The sequence below is a fragment of the Cololabis saira genome, chromosome 12 (genome assembly GCF_033807715.1).
Source record: "Cololabis saira isolate AMF1-May2022 chromosome 12, fColSai1.1, whole genome shotgun sequence".
NCBI lineage: Eukaryota > Metazoa > Chordata > Actinopteri > Beloniformes > Belonidae > Cololabis > Cololabis saira.
The window spans coordinates 1,218,011-1,233,434 of record NC_084598.1 but is presented as its reverse complement, the minus strand read 5'-3'; the positions used below and the strand labels follow the sequence as shown (position 1 = coordinate 1,233,434).

Genomic DNA, 15,424 nt, shown 5'->3' with positions numbered 1-15,424 from the left:
AGCGTGTAACACTACAACACCTTCAGATGTCATTATTAATCCAGCCATCAAATACAGCTAATATCTGGCTCCTCTTTGTTTTATTAGTTCAGCAGCTGGGTTGATGCTGTGATCCTGGTCTTCAGTTTGGAGAACGAGGCCAGTTTTCAAGAGCTTTACCAGCTGTACAGCCAGCTCAGTGCACACCGTTCAGACATCCCAGTCATTGTTGTGGGAACCCAAGGTCAGCACACATTTCAAATGAATCCCAACCATAAGGACTTAATATCAGAAAATAAGAGAGGCTACCTTAGTCCTAGTCCATATAAGTCCTTATGGCTGTGATGTCAAATGTACATCCTTACATGACTTTTTGAACTGGTTCAAAATAAGGTGTTTATAGAGGAGATGTTCTTGATAGAGTGTTTAAGAAATTATAGATATAGATTATAGATATAGATAGAAAGGGACTCTCTTATACTCTGATAGTATTTGGCAGTTTGTTCCACCATAATGAAACCAGAAATGAGAGCAATCTGGGCTGAGCTCTCCTTGTAGGGATGGCAGTATTCAAATATTTCTTTAAACTGTCTTACTGACAGCTCAGCTAACAAAACCAGTTTGACAATGCATGTCAGTTAAGATTTACAGATATACGCAAAATAGAAAAATGTCAAAAATGTAATACGTAATATGCAAAAAAGGAATAATTTGCATAGATCAAACTGGAAACCGTGAATTTTAACAATGCTTGCTAATGAGGATTATAATAAAATGAAGGCTCAGCAATGTAGGGAAGGATTTTTTCGCAAAAGTAAAATAATAGCAAAATGAACCAATAGCAGACTTGAAATAGGCTTTTAAGTAATTAGCAGCTTGCTTTCAAATAAGTAGTTAAATTAAGGAAATAAATCTGGGTATGCCATCAATAAACCACAAAATAGTGAGGTGATACAGAACATATGCTAGTCAAATAGTGATATTTATATTACTTGCAATACTGTTTCATTCAAATGTACCATTTGTTTATTCAGATAAAATAAGCAGCACCAACCCTCGTGTGATTGAGGATCAGAGAGCCAGACAGCTGTGCATCGACGTGCGCCACTCCCTCTTTTATGAGACCTGTGCCACCTATGGGTTCAATGTTGATAGAGTGTTTTCAGAGGGTGAGTTGACTCTTTATTATTGCTTAGTCCACACAAATGTCGAAAACTATGGATTCACCAGGAAGAGAGACAGGTGAAGTAAACCAACTTGTGAAATTTGTCAGATAGTAGATTTAAAAAATGTTAATGGCTGCTATGTGTTTTTCAGCTGCCCAGAAGATTGTAGCTCAGAAGAAGCAGGCAGCATTGCAGGCCTGCAAATCCATGCCTACCTCCCCCAGTCACTCTGGAGGTTCCACACCTGGATCATCATCATTCCCTGGACAGGTACCGTGTCCTCACAGCTCTAGTTTTTATCAGGGTAAAGATAAAGATAAGCATTTGTCTCAAATCAATAAAAGACATTGTTGTTCTTCATGTAGAACATCAAAACAATAAAACAATCAACGTAATAAAAAAACAGCAACACCAATAAACTGAAAACTATATGCTCAGTCATTGATATCAATTAATTTATGGTACAACTTTCTCACTAAAACTTTAACACTGAACTCAGAGGAACTTCTAAAACAAATCAAGCTAAACTACTGAATAAGCTCCAGCTGATCCAAAATGCAGCAGCACGAGTGCTGACAGGAATCAGCAGGAGAGACCACGTCTCTCCAGTGTCAGCGTCGCTCCATTGGCTACCCGTAAAATTCTGAATCCAATTAAAAATTTTATTACTTGCATATAAAGCCCAAAACGGCTTATCTCCGCAATATTTGCAAGACCTGATAGTACCTTATGTTCCTGGCAGAGCTCTCCGTTCTCGGAGTGCAGGTTTACTCGTAGTGTAGATCAAGATTTGGAGGACGAGCGTTCTGCTATCAGGCACCATTACTATGGAACCAACTTCCAATCTGGGTTAAGGAGGCTGACACCACCTCCACCTTTAAAACCTTACCAACTTAAAACCTTTCTGTTTACCTTCTTCTCTTCTCCTCTTTCCTTCTACTCTTATCCTCTTCCATTTTTCATGTATTATAAGAGTCTCATAGCCATCACCAGAGCCGTCTGGGAGATTTGCGAGGCCCTGTGCGAAATGGTCACGGGGGGGCCCTCGAAATTTTGGGGTTTTTCGGGTCATATCGGGTATCTATATGCGCAATTTTAACTCTCCAATTAGCAAAATACTGGATACCTTCCCCTGCAGTAGCGGAGCGTGGGTCTCAGTACAGAGGGGGCGGAGCATTCTCCATGGGCCCTTATGATAGTCATTTTAACGTTCAACAACACCTCATCCCACCCATCAAACAACATTTATTCTCACTTTTATTGAGCCAAGCCTATAGGCCTATGCTGCAGAAAGCAGAGTAAAGTCACAAACTTGTTCAGAAGAACACACACACACACACACACACACACACACACACACACAGGCCTGACAGCTGTCAATCACATGGCGCTGAAAACTCAGATAGTCACGGACTGACTCAGTTCCATCTCCACAGCTTAAATACAAAAAAGAAAACATAACTGGTCTAAAATTACACAATCTATTTAGATAGATATAGACAGAGCGGTCTATTAACATCATTTCTGAGCTCTATAATAGAGAATAGACTCGGCGGTCTAGTTGAAAACAACACAAGCACATTAAAATAGGCAGGTGGTCAAAGCTACCACAACATTCTGATAAAGAAATTATTTAAGAAGGTTACACTGACTCACCATAGTTGACTCTTCCATAACCCAAAATAATCCAGGTAACGTGGAAAACGGGGTAACATTCAAAACTTTGTACATGCTTAGTCCTCTTTTAAAGTTTAGCGCTCATCTCCTTCATGGCCGCAAATTTGCCAAGTCGGCAAATTGCTGCAACTGTTAAGGCTGATTTATGGTTCTGCGTTAAATTGACGCAGAGCATACGCCGTAGGGTACGCGGCGACGCGCACCGTACGTGCGCATCGCCGCTTACACTACATACGGCGTATGCTCTGCGTCGATTTAACGCAGAACCATAAACCAGGCTTTACAGACAATCAGCGTTGGCTCACAGCTCTGATGCGTTCAGGACAGTAAGAATCAGCCTACACTGGCCGCACAATGCACATTTTATCATTATTATAGCCTACAATTTACGATGGAACGTGACTGTTGATATTTATAAGGGGAAAAAAAACGAGAAAAAAAAAAAAAAAAAAAAAAACGGCCCACAGCGCGAGGCCCCTTGGGGCGCGAGGCCCCGTGCGGTCGCACGGTTCGCACACCCCTTGCGGCGGCTCTGGCCATCACTGTTCTCCATTGTTCCTGTAGTTTCTTGTGTTGGCCCCCTTTTTCTCTTTTGTGTATGTTTGCAGGCCGGAGCTCCAGGAGCTGCATGCTGACTTGCAGTCCCCCACTCTGATCATCCCACTGCTGCCTCCACCTGTCTGTGTAGATGTCTGCTATATGCTTGCTACAATCCTGGCCTGCCCCCCGCCTCTCTGACCACCTCAGTGTCTGCTGTCTATGTTACATCTGTTTATAGTCATCCCTGTTAGCCATTGTGTCTATTACCCCTTTTACACCAAGCTGGTTCCAGGGCTGGTGTTAGTGCTGGTGCTAGAGCCAGTTCGCGGTTGGTTCTAAGTAAGAACCGTTTGCTTTTACACAGCTGGTGCTGCCCAGCAGCTGGCCAGAGAGCCACGTCATCACGTCACCACTCCCCCTCGTTTTCATCCCTACCCTGCTCAGGAAGCTGAGAGCCAAAAGCTGTTTTAATTTCAGCTGTAGCGCTGTTAATATGGCACTTTATTAAGTTTTAATATTTTTTTCAGGCTTAAAAGTAACCTTTAAGGCTCAGTTTATCCAAATAACGCCTGTTAAGAAATGACTCGAGAGCCGGCAGCCCCGGCAGCCCCTGCTGTGCTGAGGAGCACAGCAGCTCCTCAGCCGGCTCAACCTGCGCCGTCTTCCCGGGGGAGAAGACTGCAGCTTTGTTGAGAATTAAGCTGGATGAAATAAATCATTTAGGAAGATAAATGTTGGTTTAATAGATGAAATATATCAGTTGTAGCTACGCCTGTTAAGAAATTACGGCGCGCGTCGCCGCGTACATCGACGCAGAGCCTACGGCTTAGGTTACGTAACGCCGTAGGCTCTGCGTTGGTGTAACGCGGAACCAGAACCGCGGGCTGGGACGCGGGCTGGGTGCGGGCTGGGACGCGTCCCCGCGGGCCGGGAACCCGCCGATGGAGCGGTCAAGCGTCCCAGGGCTGGAATGCTCCCCCGCGGGCTCGGACGCGAGGCTGCCGCTCCGCCCGCCGACGTTACTGTTTATGGATTGTACCGTAGACCACTGCTGCTTCTGTTTTACATCCATTACTAAATAACTGGATGTAATAATAAAAAAGTCTGCTAACTTAACCGCCGTCTTCAACGCTCCGTTGTTTAAAAACGGCGCTCTTCCGTGTTTATTCTGCCTTGGTTGTTCAGTAACACCGTCCCCAGCCCCGCCCCCAGCCCCCGACGTAAAGCGGTTCTTACGCCTGGCCCAGCAGCTCAAAGGGGCTGGCGTAGCACCAGTTTTGAGAGCCAGGAGCCGGTGCTTAGGCTGTGTAAAACCAAAGAACTGGTGCTAAGTCTGGCTCTAGCCCAGAACCAGCCCTGGAACCAGCTTGGTGTAAAAGGGGTACAGTATGTGTCTCTCCTTTCTCTGTTATTCATTCTCTCTGTCTGTTCTCTCTTTTCCTGCTCTGTCCAGCTGGTCTTCAGCAGGAGCTTCCCCCTTATGATCCAGGTCCTGGTCCAGGTTTCTTCCCTCCTAAAGTTTTTCTTGCCACTGTTTGGCTTAAGGTTTTTCTCCCACTAGGGGAGTTTTTACCTGCCATTGTTTGTGTTATGTTTATGTAATAATTGCTCGGGGGTTTATGTTCTTGTCTCTGGAAAGATCCTAGAAACAACTTCTGTTGTAATAGACTCTATATAAATAAAATTGAATTGAATTGAATTGAACAACCAAAAGAGGCAATGCTGTTGAGGTATATTGAGTTAGGTGTCATGTTGCCCAGTTGTGTGATCTTTTTCAGCTTAACAAATAAATCACAATTTATTAGGAAAGTTCGATCTGAAGCTGAAATTCATTCTATTGATGATCGTTAGCTGTGTTGATATACAATTAAGACCATAGACAAATTTCAGTCAGTGAAACAGCTGGTGGAGTCTTCTAAGTGCTACAAATTGATGTGCAAATGATCATATTTATTATTAAAGGAATATTTTAACACATTCGTAAGAGAACTGAAGCAAAGGACTAAAAAAAAACAAAAAACAAAAATATTGAAATACCTTGGGGTTTTTCATTACTAATTTTTTTACCAAAAATATTTATTTCTATATTGTTGCATTAATTAATAATTTAAATGGATTTTCATTTGGATTCTAGATAAAAGGGTAATGCAAAAATAATCCACGTTTGTGAAAATAGTTGGAAATAAAAAGACATTTTCAAAAAAATTTAAATAATTAAAAAAATGAGCAGCTTTCACAGACAGACGTCACAAAGTGCTCCATAAAAGAACAATAAAAATACAGATACAATAAACTGCAAATTTGATTAAAAATGACCCCTATTCTTAAAAAAAAAAACACCCAGTAGCCTACTCCACCTTTAAAACCAAACTTAAAACGTTTCTGCTTAGTAAAGCCTCTAGTTAATGTAAATCATCTGACTTCTCAACACTGGAAGCCTCTCCTGACTGGAAGCTAGGCTGAGTTGGTGGTAGAAGGGCTGAGGGTACAAAGTCACCGTCAACTACATGCTAAGTCAGTCCTGGGCATTGCTCCCTCTACCAACCCCGGGAGTTTCCTGCACTGAGCTCAGGTCTCCTCCTTAACCTGAGTGAGCAGCTTCTTTTCACCAGACAGGGTGGGGTTTCTCTGGCCGGACGTAGCGCGTGGAAGGATCACGTTATTCCCCCCCTCCATCAGACGCCCCGGTTGGCCAGAGGGGGCAGTATAGCCCAGGACTGTTGCATGTTTTTGTGAGGGTAGCTCACATTAGGTACCAAAGGGAACACGGGGAGAACATGCAAACTCCACACAGAAAGGCCCTTTCTCCAACCCCACCCAGGGTGTAGGCACTGAAGTCATGGGGGGAGTAAACACGTAAAACAAGCCCTATTCGGCCGTAGTTAAAATGCTCGGAGGAACAAGTGGGTTGGTTTTGAGATTACTCTTAAAAGCATCAGCAAAGAACGTCCAAAGAGTCCAAAGAACGTAGGGAGAGGGGAAGCTCATTCCAGAGCCCCGGTGCAACAGGAGAGCGGTCTCCTCGGGTCCTGAGACGGTACAGGTCCAGTGAACTCAGTCGTCGAGGATGGGTGTAGGGACATAACAACCTCTGATGTAGGAGGGAGGTTGACCATGCAAGGCTCTGAAAGTCGACACCGGGATTTGAAAATTGATGCAAAATATGAATGGGAGCTAATTGAGGACTTCGTTTTGGCTTTAAACAGGACGCATCAAGGCACCGTCTCCAACACTTTAATGCGCTTTCAAACATGTTTTCTGGGTTACATACATGGGATGATTTGTTGGTTGAAAGTCTGGGTTGGTTTACGGCAGATTGAGTGAATGAATGAATAAATGTCCGAGTGGATGTGTGCGAATGGGTCGTGCGGTCATATAAATAACAAAAAACCTATAAGCTACTATGCATGCATGCATCAAAAAGGGTGATGGTTCAAAGTACAAATAAACTTGTTCAAAATGTCAAAACTAAATAAAGATTTAAGCGCATTCAAACTATGCAAGTGTCTAACGAGCATGCAGTTGAAACAATTTCTCCTCAGCGTCCTTCAGCAGCCACACACCTGCGCCTACTCTTCTTAATGAGATGTGTGTTGATGCATCAACTCAACTCAAAATGAGACACCTTTTGGTTCGTTTCAAAACAAAAAATGGCTCCTACAGTTATGATAGTCTAAACGAGAAGACACAAAGGCATAGATAACTAACTCCAAACAACTTAACATAAAATACTCCCTAGTTTGGAGATATGTTTCAACTGGAAGTAACAATGTCTTGTCAGCTCTTTAAAATGATGCCCTAATGACATTTCCTTATCAAAGATAACACCAAGATTTCTGAGGCTTGATTTAGTGTTCATACTCAAATCAACCAAGTACTGGTTGATCCTTGGAATGGCGTCGTCAGGGGTAATCACCAACACTTTAGTCTTGCAGCGAGTTCGCGCCCAGCCAGAAAGTTAAAAGTTAACCAATCAACAAGGCAATGTTGGGTTTCCACTAGCGGGAGTTCCGGGAAGATTTTTCTGGGCCGGGCCTTTTGTGTGTGTCTTCATTACCAGGAACAGCTCTGTAAAAGTGGTTTTCAGGAACCTTCACGGTAGGCCTGGGCGATAAACCGAAAATGTACCATTGCAAACATTCACTGCAATGACCAACATTAATTTTCACGTCGGTAAATTCAGCATTTTATGAAAGAAAAAGAAGGTTTTGACTGTGTGCTGATAGGCTAGTTTCATTCCCCTTTAAGATGGTCGTGTGTGCAATCACATGACTGCACACACCCACTCAATCACATGACTGGCCCTGCCCCTTCTCAACCTTTCCCCGACCCTGCACCTAACCTGGGGCTTGCTGATTGGGCCAGAGCTTCGGGAGCTGCGTGCTGGCCTGCGGTCCCCACCCACGGTCATCCCGCTGCTGCTTCCACCTGCGTGCGGTCCTCACCCCCGATCATCCCGCTGCTGCTTCCACCTGCCTGCTGTCCCCACCCCCGGTCATCCCGTTGCTGCTTCCACCTGCCTGCTGTCCCCACCCCCGGTCATCCCGTTGCTGCTTCCACCTGCCTGCGGTCCCCACCCCCGGTCATCCCCCTGCTGCTTCCACCTGCCTGCTGTGCTGTTGACGTCCCTGACCCCCAGTCTGGCCCTCGGCAGGAGGGTCCCCCCTTATGATCCAGGTCCTGGTCCAGGTTTCTTCCTCCTAAAGGGGAGTTTTTCGTGCCACTGTTTGGCTTAAGGCTTTTCTCCCACTATGGGAGTTTTTACAGGCCATTGTTTTTGTAATAATTGCTCGGGGGTTTATGTTCTGGGTCTCTGGAGTGTGTTTAGAGAAAACTTTTGTTGTATTACACGCTTATATAAATAAAATTGAATTGAATTGACTCCGGGCAGCACGGTGGCTTAGTGGTTAGCACTGTTGCCTCACAGCAAGAAGGTCCCCGGTTCGACTCCCAGGCCCGGCACGGGCCTTTCTGTGTGGAGTTTGCATGTTCTCCCCGTGCTTGCGCGGGTACTCCGGCTTCCTCCCACAGTCCAAAAACATGCATATTAGGTTAATTGGTGATTCTAAATGGCCCGTAGGTGTGAGCGTGAGTGTGCATGGTTTGTGTGTTTATATGTGGCCCTGCGATGGACCAGTGACCTGTCCAGGGTGTAACCCCTGCCTCTCACCTGAAAATAGCTGGGATAGGCTCCAGCAGACCCCTGTGACCCTGATAAAGTGGGTATAGATAATGGATGGATGGATGAATTGACTCCACCTATCCAGTCTGAACAAGAAAGGAAACCCAAGAAATGTACTTATGGTTCAGGCGAACCATAAGTACCATAAAGTTCACACACTCTCACGTGCTGAGAAATGAACTTCACTTCACTCACTTCCTGCATTTAGCATTATCGAGGTAAAACTGCCCAATTTATCGTCATATTAATTTGAGGTCATATCCCCCAGCCCTGCTTTGTGGGGCAAAAAATGTCCCTGTACGAGAGGTAATCAGGTTGGCCAACAGGAACCTCCTGGCGGGGGGTCTCTGCTGATTGGGATTTCCAAATTACATTTCTCACTATCACGTGTCCATAAATCATGTGACCACAAATCATTACAGTATTTGGACCATTGACATCTTCTTACGAGTACATTGGACAGTTAAAGTAAATGAAAAAATTATGGATGGACCGAAGAATCAGCTCAGGTTTTGTTGCCATAGTTGGTTGGTTTAAAATAAAACGCTACGATCGTGGTGTATGTTTAAAAAAAAACAAAAAACGCAAGTAGCATCCATTGTTTACGCGTTTCTTCTTCTCCGTCTTGTTTTATGTTGCTGGCCCTTTACAAAGAGCAAATCATGTGCATTACTGCCACCTGGTGGTCGGCGGTGCTATTTTTTCAGACAAAGGTGACATGGTAACACACTGGCTGAAGGGGCAGAGGAGATGGTTGGCCACGTTATAGGTTCATGTCGGTCACATTTACTCTGAACTCCTGCTAGTGGAAATGTGCCTAGATAGCATTTTTAGGTTAGAGCCCATTATTTTCTCTGGCCAAAGAATGTGTGTTTAGCCTGCGCTGGGTAATGTAAATGCAAGGCGTGTTATTATGAGGAAATGGAGACAGCAGTTGTACAAAGTCCTTTATTTAACAAGAAGCGCTGCACATGCAGGCATCCAAGGAAAATGCAAAAAGTGGTTCATTTTTTTGCAGAGAAAACTCAAAAACCAACCAGGTAGAAAGGCAAATCTACATGATGAAGCAGAAAAGACAAGACAAGATATACTCACAGGGCTGAGGAGACACAGGAGCAAACAATCAAAGAGATGAGGCCAAGGAAAGTAAACAGAAAAGATAGACCTTCAAAGTAAAACAGAAAGTGAAGTTAAGGCAGGCAGGCAGGCAAAGTTTATTTCTACAGCACAATTCAACAACAAGGTGATTCAAAGTGTTTTACAAAGACATTAAAATATAAATAAAAGGCATGATTTGAAATGTTAAAAAAAGAAAGAAGTAAGAACAATATATCAAATCTGATTAAATCAGTCATTAAAATATGATAGGTTTTGGAACTGCAGATTAAGAGCTTTATTCAAAAGCAGATGAAAAAAGCTATCAACAAAACAGATGTGAACAGAGGTAAACAAAAGTAAACAAGACAAGAACATCAACATTAAACTGAACGCAGATCGTGACAGAAACTCCAAAACTAAAGAACGGAGTACAACACAAGAAATAAAACCCAAAAACCTACAGAAAATCCTTGACCATGATAGTGGTTATATTGGTGGTTACAATTCAATTGTTTTTTATTTATATAGCGTCTATTACAACAGAAGTTGTCTCCAGGATCTTTCCAGAGACCCAGAACATAAACCCAGAGCAATTATTACATAAAAAATGGCATGTAAAAAAAGAAAAAATTACCATTCAGCTAAAGAGTCTTGGGATAGCTCCAGCACATCACCGTGACCCAAAATAGGAACAGCTAAGAGATAAACTGAAAAAAAATAGATAAACCCATAAAAATAACAACTGTTGGATTTAGAAAAATAATAATACTGTCATTTAGCAGACGCTTTTATCCAAAGCGAGTTACATCTGAGAGAACAGGTATGATTCAGATAATGGTTGGCTGGAACTCTGTACCACTTCATATTTCTCATGCAGGTAGCAAAGATTGGTTTAAGTTTCAGTTGAAACAATATCTTTTAAAATTTAATGAATGATGATTTGACATTTAGAAGGAACAGAATGAAGGTTGAATAGAATTACAGGTAGTGGAAACCATATTACAATAAAGGTGAAAAGTGGTCAAAGAATTCTAAGATAAGGTAATTTCAGGCAGGTATTGTTAATGAAGGTGATTTATTTGATTTCATTTCTATGTATTTATGTCTGAGAATGATGGTGATTTAGTTCTCCTCTGTGTTGTTTGTGACTAAAGCTGGGCATACACTGTGCGATATTTTAAATGGTTTGATTCAGCCCCATCTCACACTGCACGACTAAATCGCTGAGTTCAAAAGTTCACAGCCCACGATTTATGGTCTCACACTGTACGACCCGATGCTCTGATGCGACCCGTCTGCTCACACTATACGATCATAATCCTCCCGTCGGACTTCTGTTACTGGAACTCGAGGCCGGTTTTGGGGCAGGGGTGGGCTGTGCCCACCCAAACGTGCGTCCTGCCCACCCAATCAAAGGTTATGGGGATCCTTTATTTTTTCATAATTTTATTTTTTTATATATATATAAAAAAATCACAAAATATCTGTACCGTTTCTGATCATCAGCATTTTTAGACACAACAATGAACGCATACCGCAAAAGTTGTGTCTCGGCGGGGGGACCCGACGTCCAAGCAAAATGACCACAACTCAATTCAATTCAATTCAATTTTATTTATATAGCATCTAATACAACAGATGTTGTCTCTAGACGCTTTCCAGAGACCCAGAACATGAGCATAAACATAAACATAAACCCCCGAGCAATTATTACATAAACAATGGCAGGTAAAAACTCCCCTAGTGGGAGAAAAGCTTTAAGCCAAACAGTGGCAAGAAAAACTCCCCTTTAGGAGGGAAGAATCCTGGACCAGGACCTGGATCATAAGGGGGGACCCTCCTGCTGGAGGCCAACAGAGAAGTGTTCAGAACAGCACACAGAGCACATACTAAAGGCTGATTTATGGTTCCGCGTTACACCGACGGCATAGGTTATGCCGCGACGCGCCCCATACGTAGGCTCTGCGTTGGTGTAACACGGAACCATAAATTAGGCTTTAACAATTTGTGCCATTCTGTGTGGCGATAAATGAAAAAAGATTAGACAACGTCGTGATTGGACAAGGAATTGGCTGGGCAGATGTGGGAAATGCTGTCTTTTTTTCTGCTATTAAAACATGATTTGTAATATGAATTTAGTTTTTGACGTGACATCAGAGATTGCGCATGCTCTCTGTGAAAGGATGAGGCAAATCGGGTCGTAGCACGACCAGGATTTCAAACACGTTTGATTTTCTTGCGAGCACACGATTTGTGATCGGGAGCTCGTCGTGAGGTGTTAATCTCTCGTCGTTACCCCACGTATACTGCACGAGGCACGACCAACGATTAGGTCGAAATCCGTCCCGATCCAAAAAATAGTCGCACGACTGGAAAATCGGCTCAAAACGAGTCGATAATCGCACAGTGTCTGCCCGGCTTAAGGGAGTTGTGTCTATTTTTGTTTTATTTGTCATGTATAATGTATGTCTATTATGTATTAAGTGTAATGTGTGTTGTGTGTATGTTGGACCGCAGGAAGAATAGCTAATGCTGTTGCTGTTGCTAATGCTAATCCTAAATAAAACAAACAAACACGGGGAGCAATTAGGGTTTAGGCCTCGCTCAGGGGGCCGAGGTGGTTCATCTTGGTCGCCATTCTGGGGCTTGAACCTGGGTCCTCCAGACCCAAACCCACGGTGTAGCCACTAGACTACCACTCCCCCTTAAAACATAATACAGTATATAAAATAGAAAAAGGAGTTCTCGCTTCTTTTCCGCATATGTTGACAAAGAGATAATATGCTTTGAAAAAATAAGTGAAAAAGTTCACTTTGACTTTGAGATTTTTAAATTACATCCTCTATCATTCTCTCTCTCATCCGGGATGTCAGCTAATGCTCTCATTCTTCACCTCCATTCCCAACTCCATCTCCATCCCCTATCCTGTTCTCCTCGCTCCCTCCTCCACTCAGGCCAGTAATGGCCTCAATAGTGGCAGCACCTACTCCCTCCCCTCCACCCCTGTGGTGGCTCACAGGGAGCTGCGAGTTGCTCAGGTAGAGGGGGGAGGCAGTGTGAACTCACGCTCACTGAAGAGCATCCCCAGAAGGCCTTCCCTTTTTAAGGTTGGTTGCTCTCAATTGTTGTCTCACATATTGTAGTTTCCTGTCATTCCATACATTTCACTCCATTCATTCTTCTCTGACCTCTTTGGAGAAGTACTGCGTTTTAAAGGTTTACCTGCTGTTGGATTTATTTCAGAACCGAGACACGGATAAAAAAACTGGCGATCCTAAAGGAGACCTGAGCAGTGTGCGTGGTGTTCCAATCAAACAGGTTTGTGCACCTTACAAATCAATACAAACATAAATAAAATTAAAGCTGCAAGCAGCGATGAATGGGCCCTAGGACTCATGGCCACCGCCCCCCATAAGAATATAAGAAATGACACCACCCACGACTTCCTATGTCAAACCATTCAAAAGTTATGGTAGAAAATAGGAACTATGAAATATCGACCAATAAGAAGAAGGGGCGGGGCTAATTCATGCCAATGAAGGTCAAGTATTCAATACAGAGTCCGATGACACCACCCATGACTCTTTATGTCAAACCATTCAAAAGTTATGTCAGAAAGTAGGAACTATCAAATATAGATCAATCAGATGAAGGGTGGGCGCGCTTTTTGGCATCTAGCGTCGCCACGGTAACGCTTTTGACTGAGAAAAGTAATGCGCGTAGTCGCAGGATGGAGACGCACATTTTGATGTATAACACACGTGGGTGCACGTTACGGTTCGGGTTCTGAAGTGGCCGAAAAAATGGCATAAATTTCCCCAAAATGACACGATTAATTGAAAATGGCCGACTTCCTGTTCGGTTTCGGCCATGGCGTCAAGAGACTTTTCTTTAAGTTGCGACATGATACAGGTGTGTACCAATTTTTGTGCATGTACGTCACACCGTATTGTGGGGCTTGAGGCACAAATTCTTTTCTGTATGGACCAATAAGATGAAGGGTGGGCACGCTTTTTGGCGTCTAGCTTCGCCACGGTAACGCTTTTGACTGAGAAAAGTAATGCGTGTTGTTGCAGGATGGAGACGCACATTTTGATGTATAACACACCTGGGTGCACGTTACGGTTCGGGCTCTGAAGCGGCTGAAGAAATGGCATAGATTTCGCCAAAATTATACGATTAATTCAAAATGAAGAAGGATAAAGAATTAAAAAATGTTTTTCCTACAGATACAATAGGACACTGTAAGTGCTCGGGCCCTAATAAACAAAGAACCGAGTGAAGTTGTTTTTACGTACCATTTTACTGCTGGCAAAACATTGCCGGTTCCATCTTTGAAAACCACAATTTCCCTTTACAGAAGCAGTACAACATTTCAGTTGTACACATTAATGTAATGTCTAATGTATGTATCTAATGTAATCTAATGTACACATTGTTGTTTTCAACAGAGCATCTTGTGGAAGAGAAGTGGTAGCTCTCTGAATAAGGAGTGGAAGAAGAAATATGTCACCCTGTCCAACAGTGGCGTGCTGTCTTATCACTCCAGCGCCAGTGTAAGAACGTTATTCCACATGGATCAATATAGCAGTAAAACACAACAAAGTATCACTAAACAGGAAAGACTATGTTTCTTGTGTTGCTTTTATCTAAAGAGTTTCAGATTCAACAATAAAATTAAGAACAAATGTTCATTTCTATTGCTGTTGTTGTTTTAAAACTTTTAAAACAAAGAGAAGCTATGCAGGTTTGTTGTTACGGATATAATCATTATCTTTCTCACAAGGCCCAATTTGATAGCAATATATATACACACAGTATATGTGGGTTCTGGGTCTCTGGAAAGCACCTAGAGACAACTTCTGTTATAATAGACGCTATATAAATAAAATTGAATTGAAGTGAATTGAATATAGTACAGGCCAAAAGTTTGGACACACCTTCTCATTCAAACAAATGGGGAAGTGTGTCCAAACTCTGTAGCCTACTCTATACGTATATATACATTGTAGTTTGCAACACAAAGACACTGTCTCACCTAACGGTGATAAGATTAATGGAACGGAAGGGTTTTTAACTTTACAGCTCAAATAGTAAAATGTCCTTGGATATATTGGTGTTATGTGTGTGTGTGCGTCTGTGTGTGCGTGTGGATAAGAGAATATGATTTGTGGTGTAAAATTACTGTATACATTTAAGTTCTTTTACAATCATATACCATCAATTCCTTTGAGGCAATATTGGTTTCAGAATCTTTTCCAAACCAACCTGATCTCACAAAAATCCGTGAAATGCCCACGACCTCTTACCACTATTTTCCGTGGTACCAACACGGAAAGTGGTATAATTCCGTGTGAGCACCACGGATATAGTACTATGCAAAGTCAATGGGATCCGTAGTCGTGATATAGACACGGATTATGACATTATTATTATTTACATATTATTCTTTGTTATAGTGGCTAAATTATGCGTTTTTGTCGCGCAAGGTACTGTTTGTTACTGTCAGTTTGTAAAAACACATTTTTAACGCTGTTTTAGCAGTGTTTTATTGAGGTTTTAATGGGAGCACCACGGATATAGTACTATGCAAAGTCAATGGGTTCCGTGGTCATGATATATACACGGATTATGGCATTATTATTATTTACATATTATTCTTTGTTATAGTGGCTAAATTATGAGTTTTTGTCGCGCAAGGTACTGTTTTTTACTGTCAATTTGTAAAAGCACGTTTTTAACGCTGTTTTAGCAGTGTTTTATTGAGGTTTTAATGGGAGCA

The 15,424-nt window shown here is 42.6% G+C and overlaps 1 protein-coding gene across 3 annotated transcripts in view; it reads left to right on the top strand.

Annotated features, from left to right (window-relative positions):
• agap2 (ArfGAP with GTPase domain, ankyrin repeat and PH domain 2) overlaps positions 1 to 15,424 on the top strand; it is a 75,892-nt gene that overhangs the window by 6,806 nt on the left and 53,662 nt on the right. For 2 of the 3 annotated variants that reach the window (XM_061735140.1, XM_061735139.1), the window contains exons 5-10: positions 88 to 223; positions 1,014 to 1,148; positions 1,297 to 1,415; positions 12,597 to 12,749; positions 12,886 to 12,960; positions 14,094 to 14,198. In XM_061735140.1, coding sequence (XP_061591124.1) covers positions 88 to 223; positions 1,014 to 1,148; positions 1,297 to 1,415; positions 12,597 to 12,749; positions 12,886 to 12,960; positions 14,094 to 14,198 — 723 coding nt within the window. The remainder of the gene's footprint in view (positions 1 to 87; positions 224 to 1,013; positions 1,149 to 1,296; positions 1,416 to 12,596; positions 12,750 to 12,885; positions 12,961 to 14,093; positions 14,199 to 15,424) is intronic. The other variant, XM_061735141.1, reaches the window with a different exon arrangement.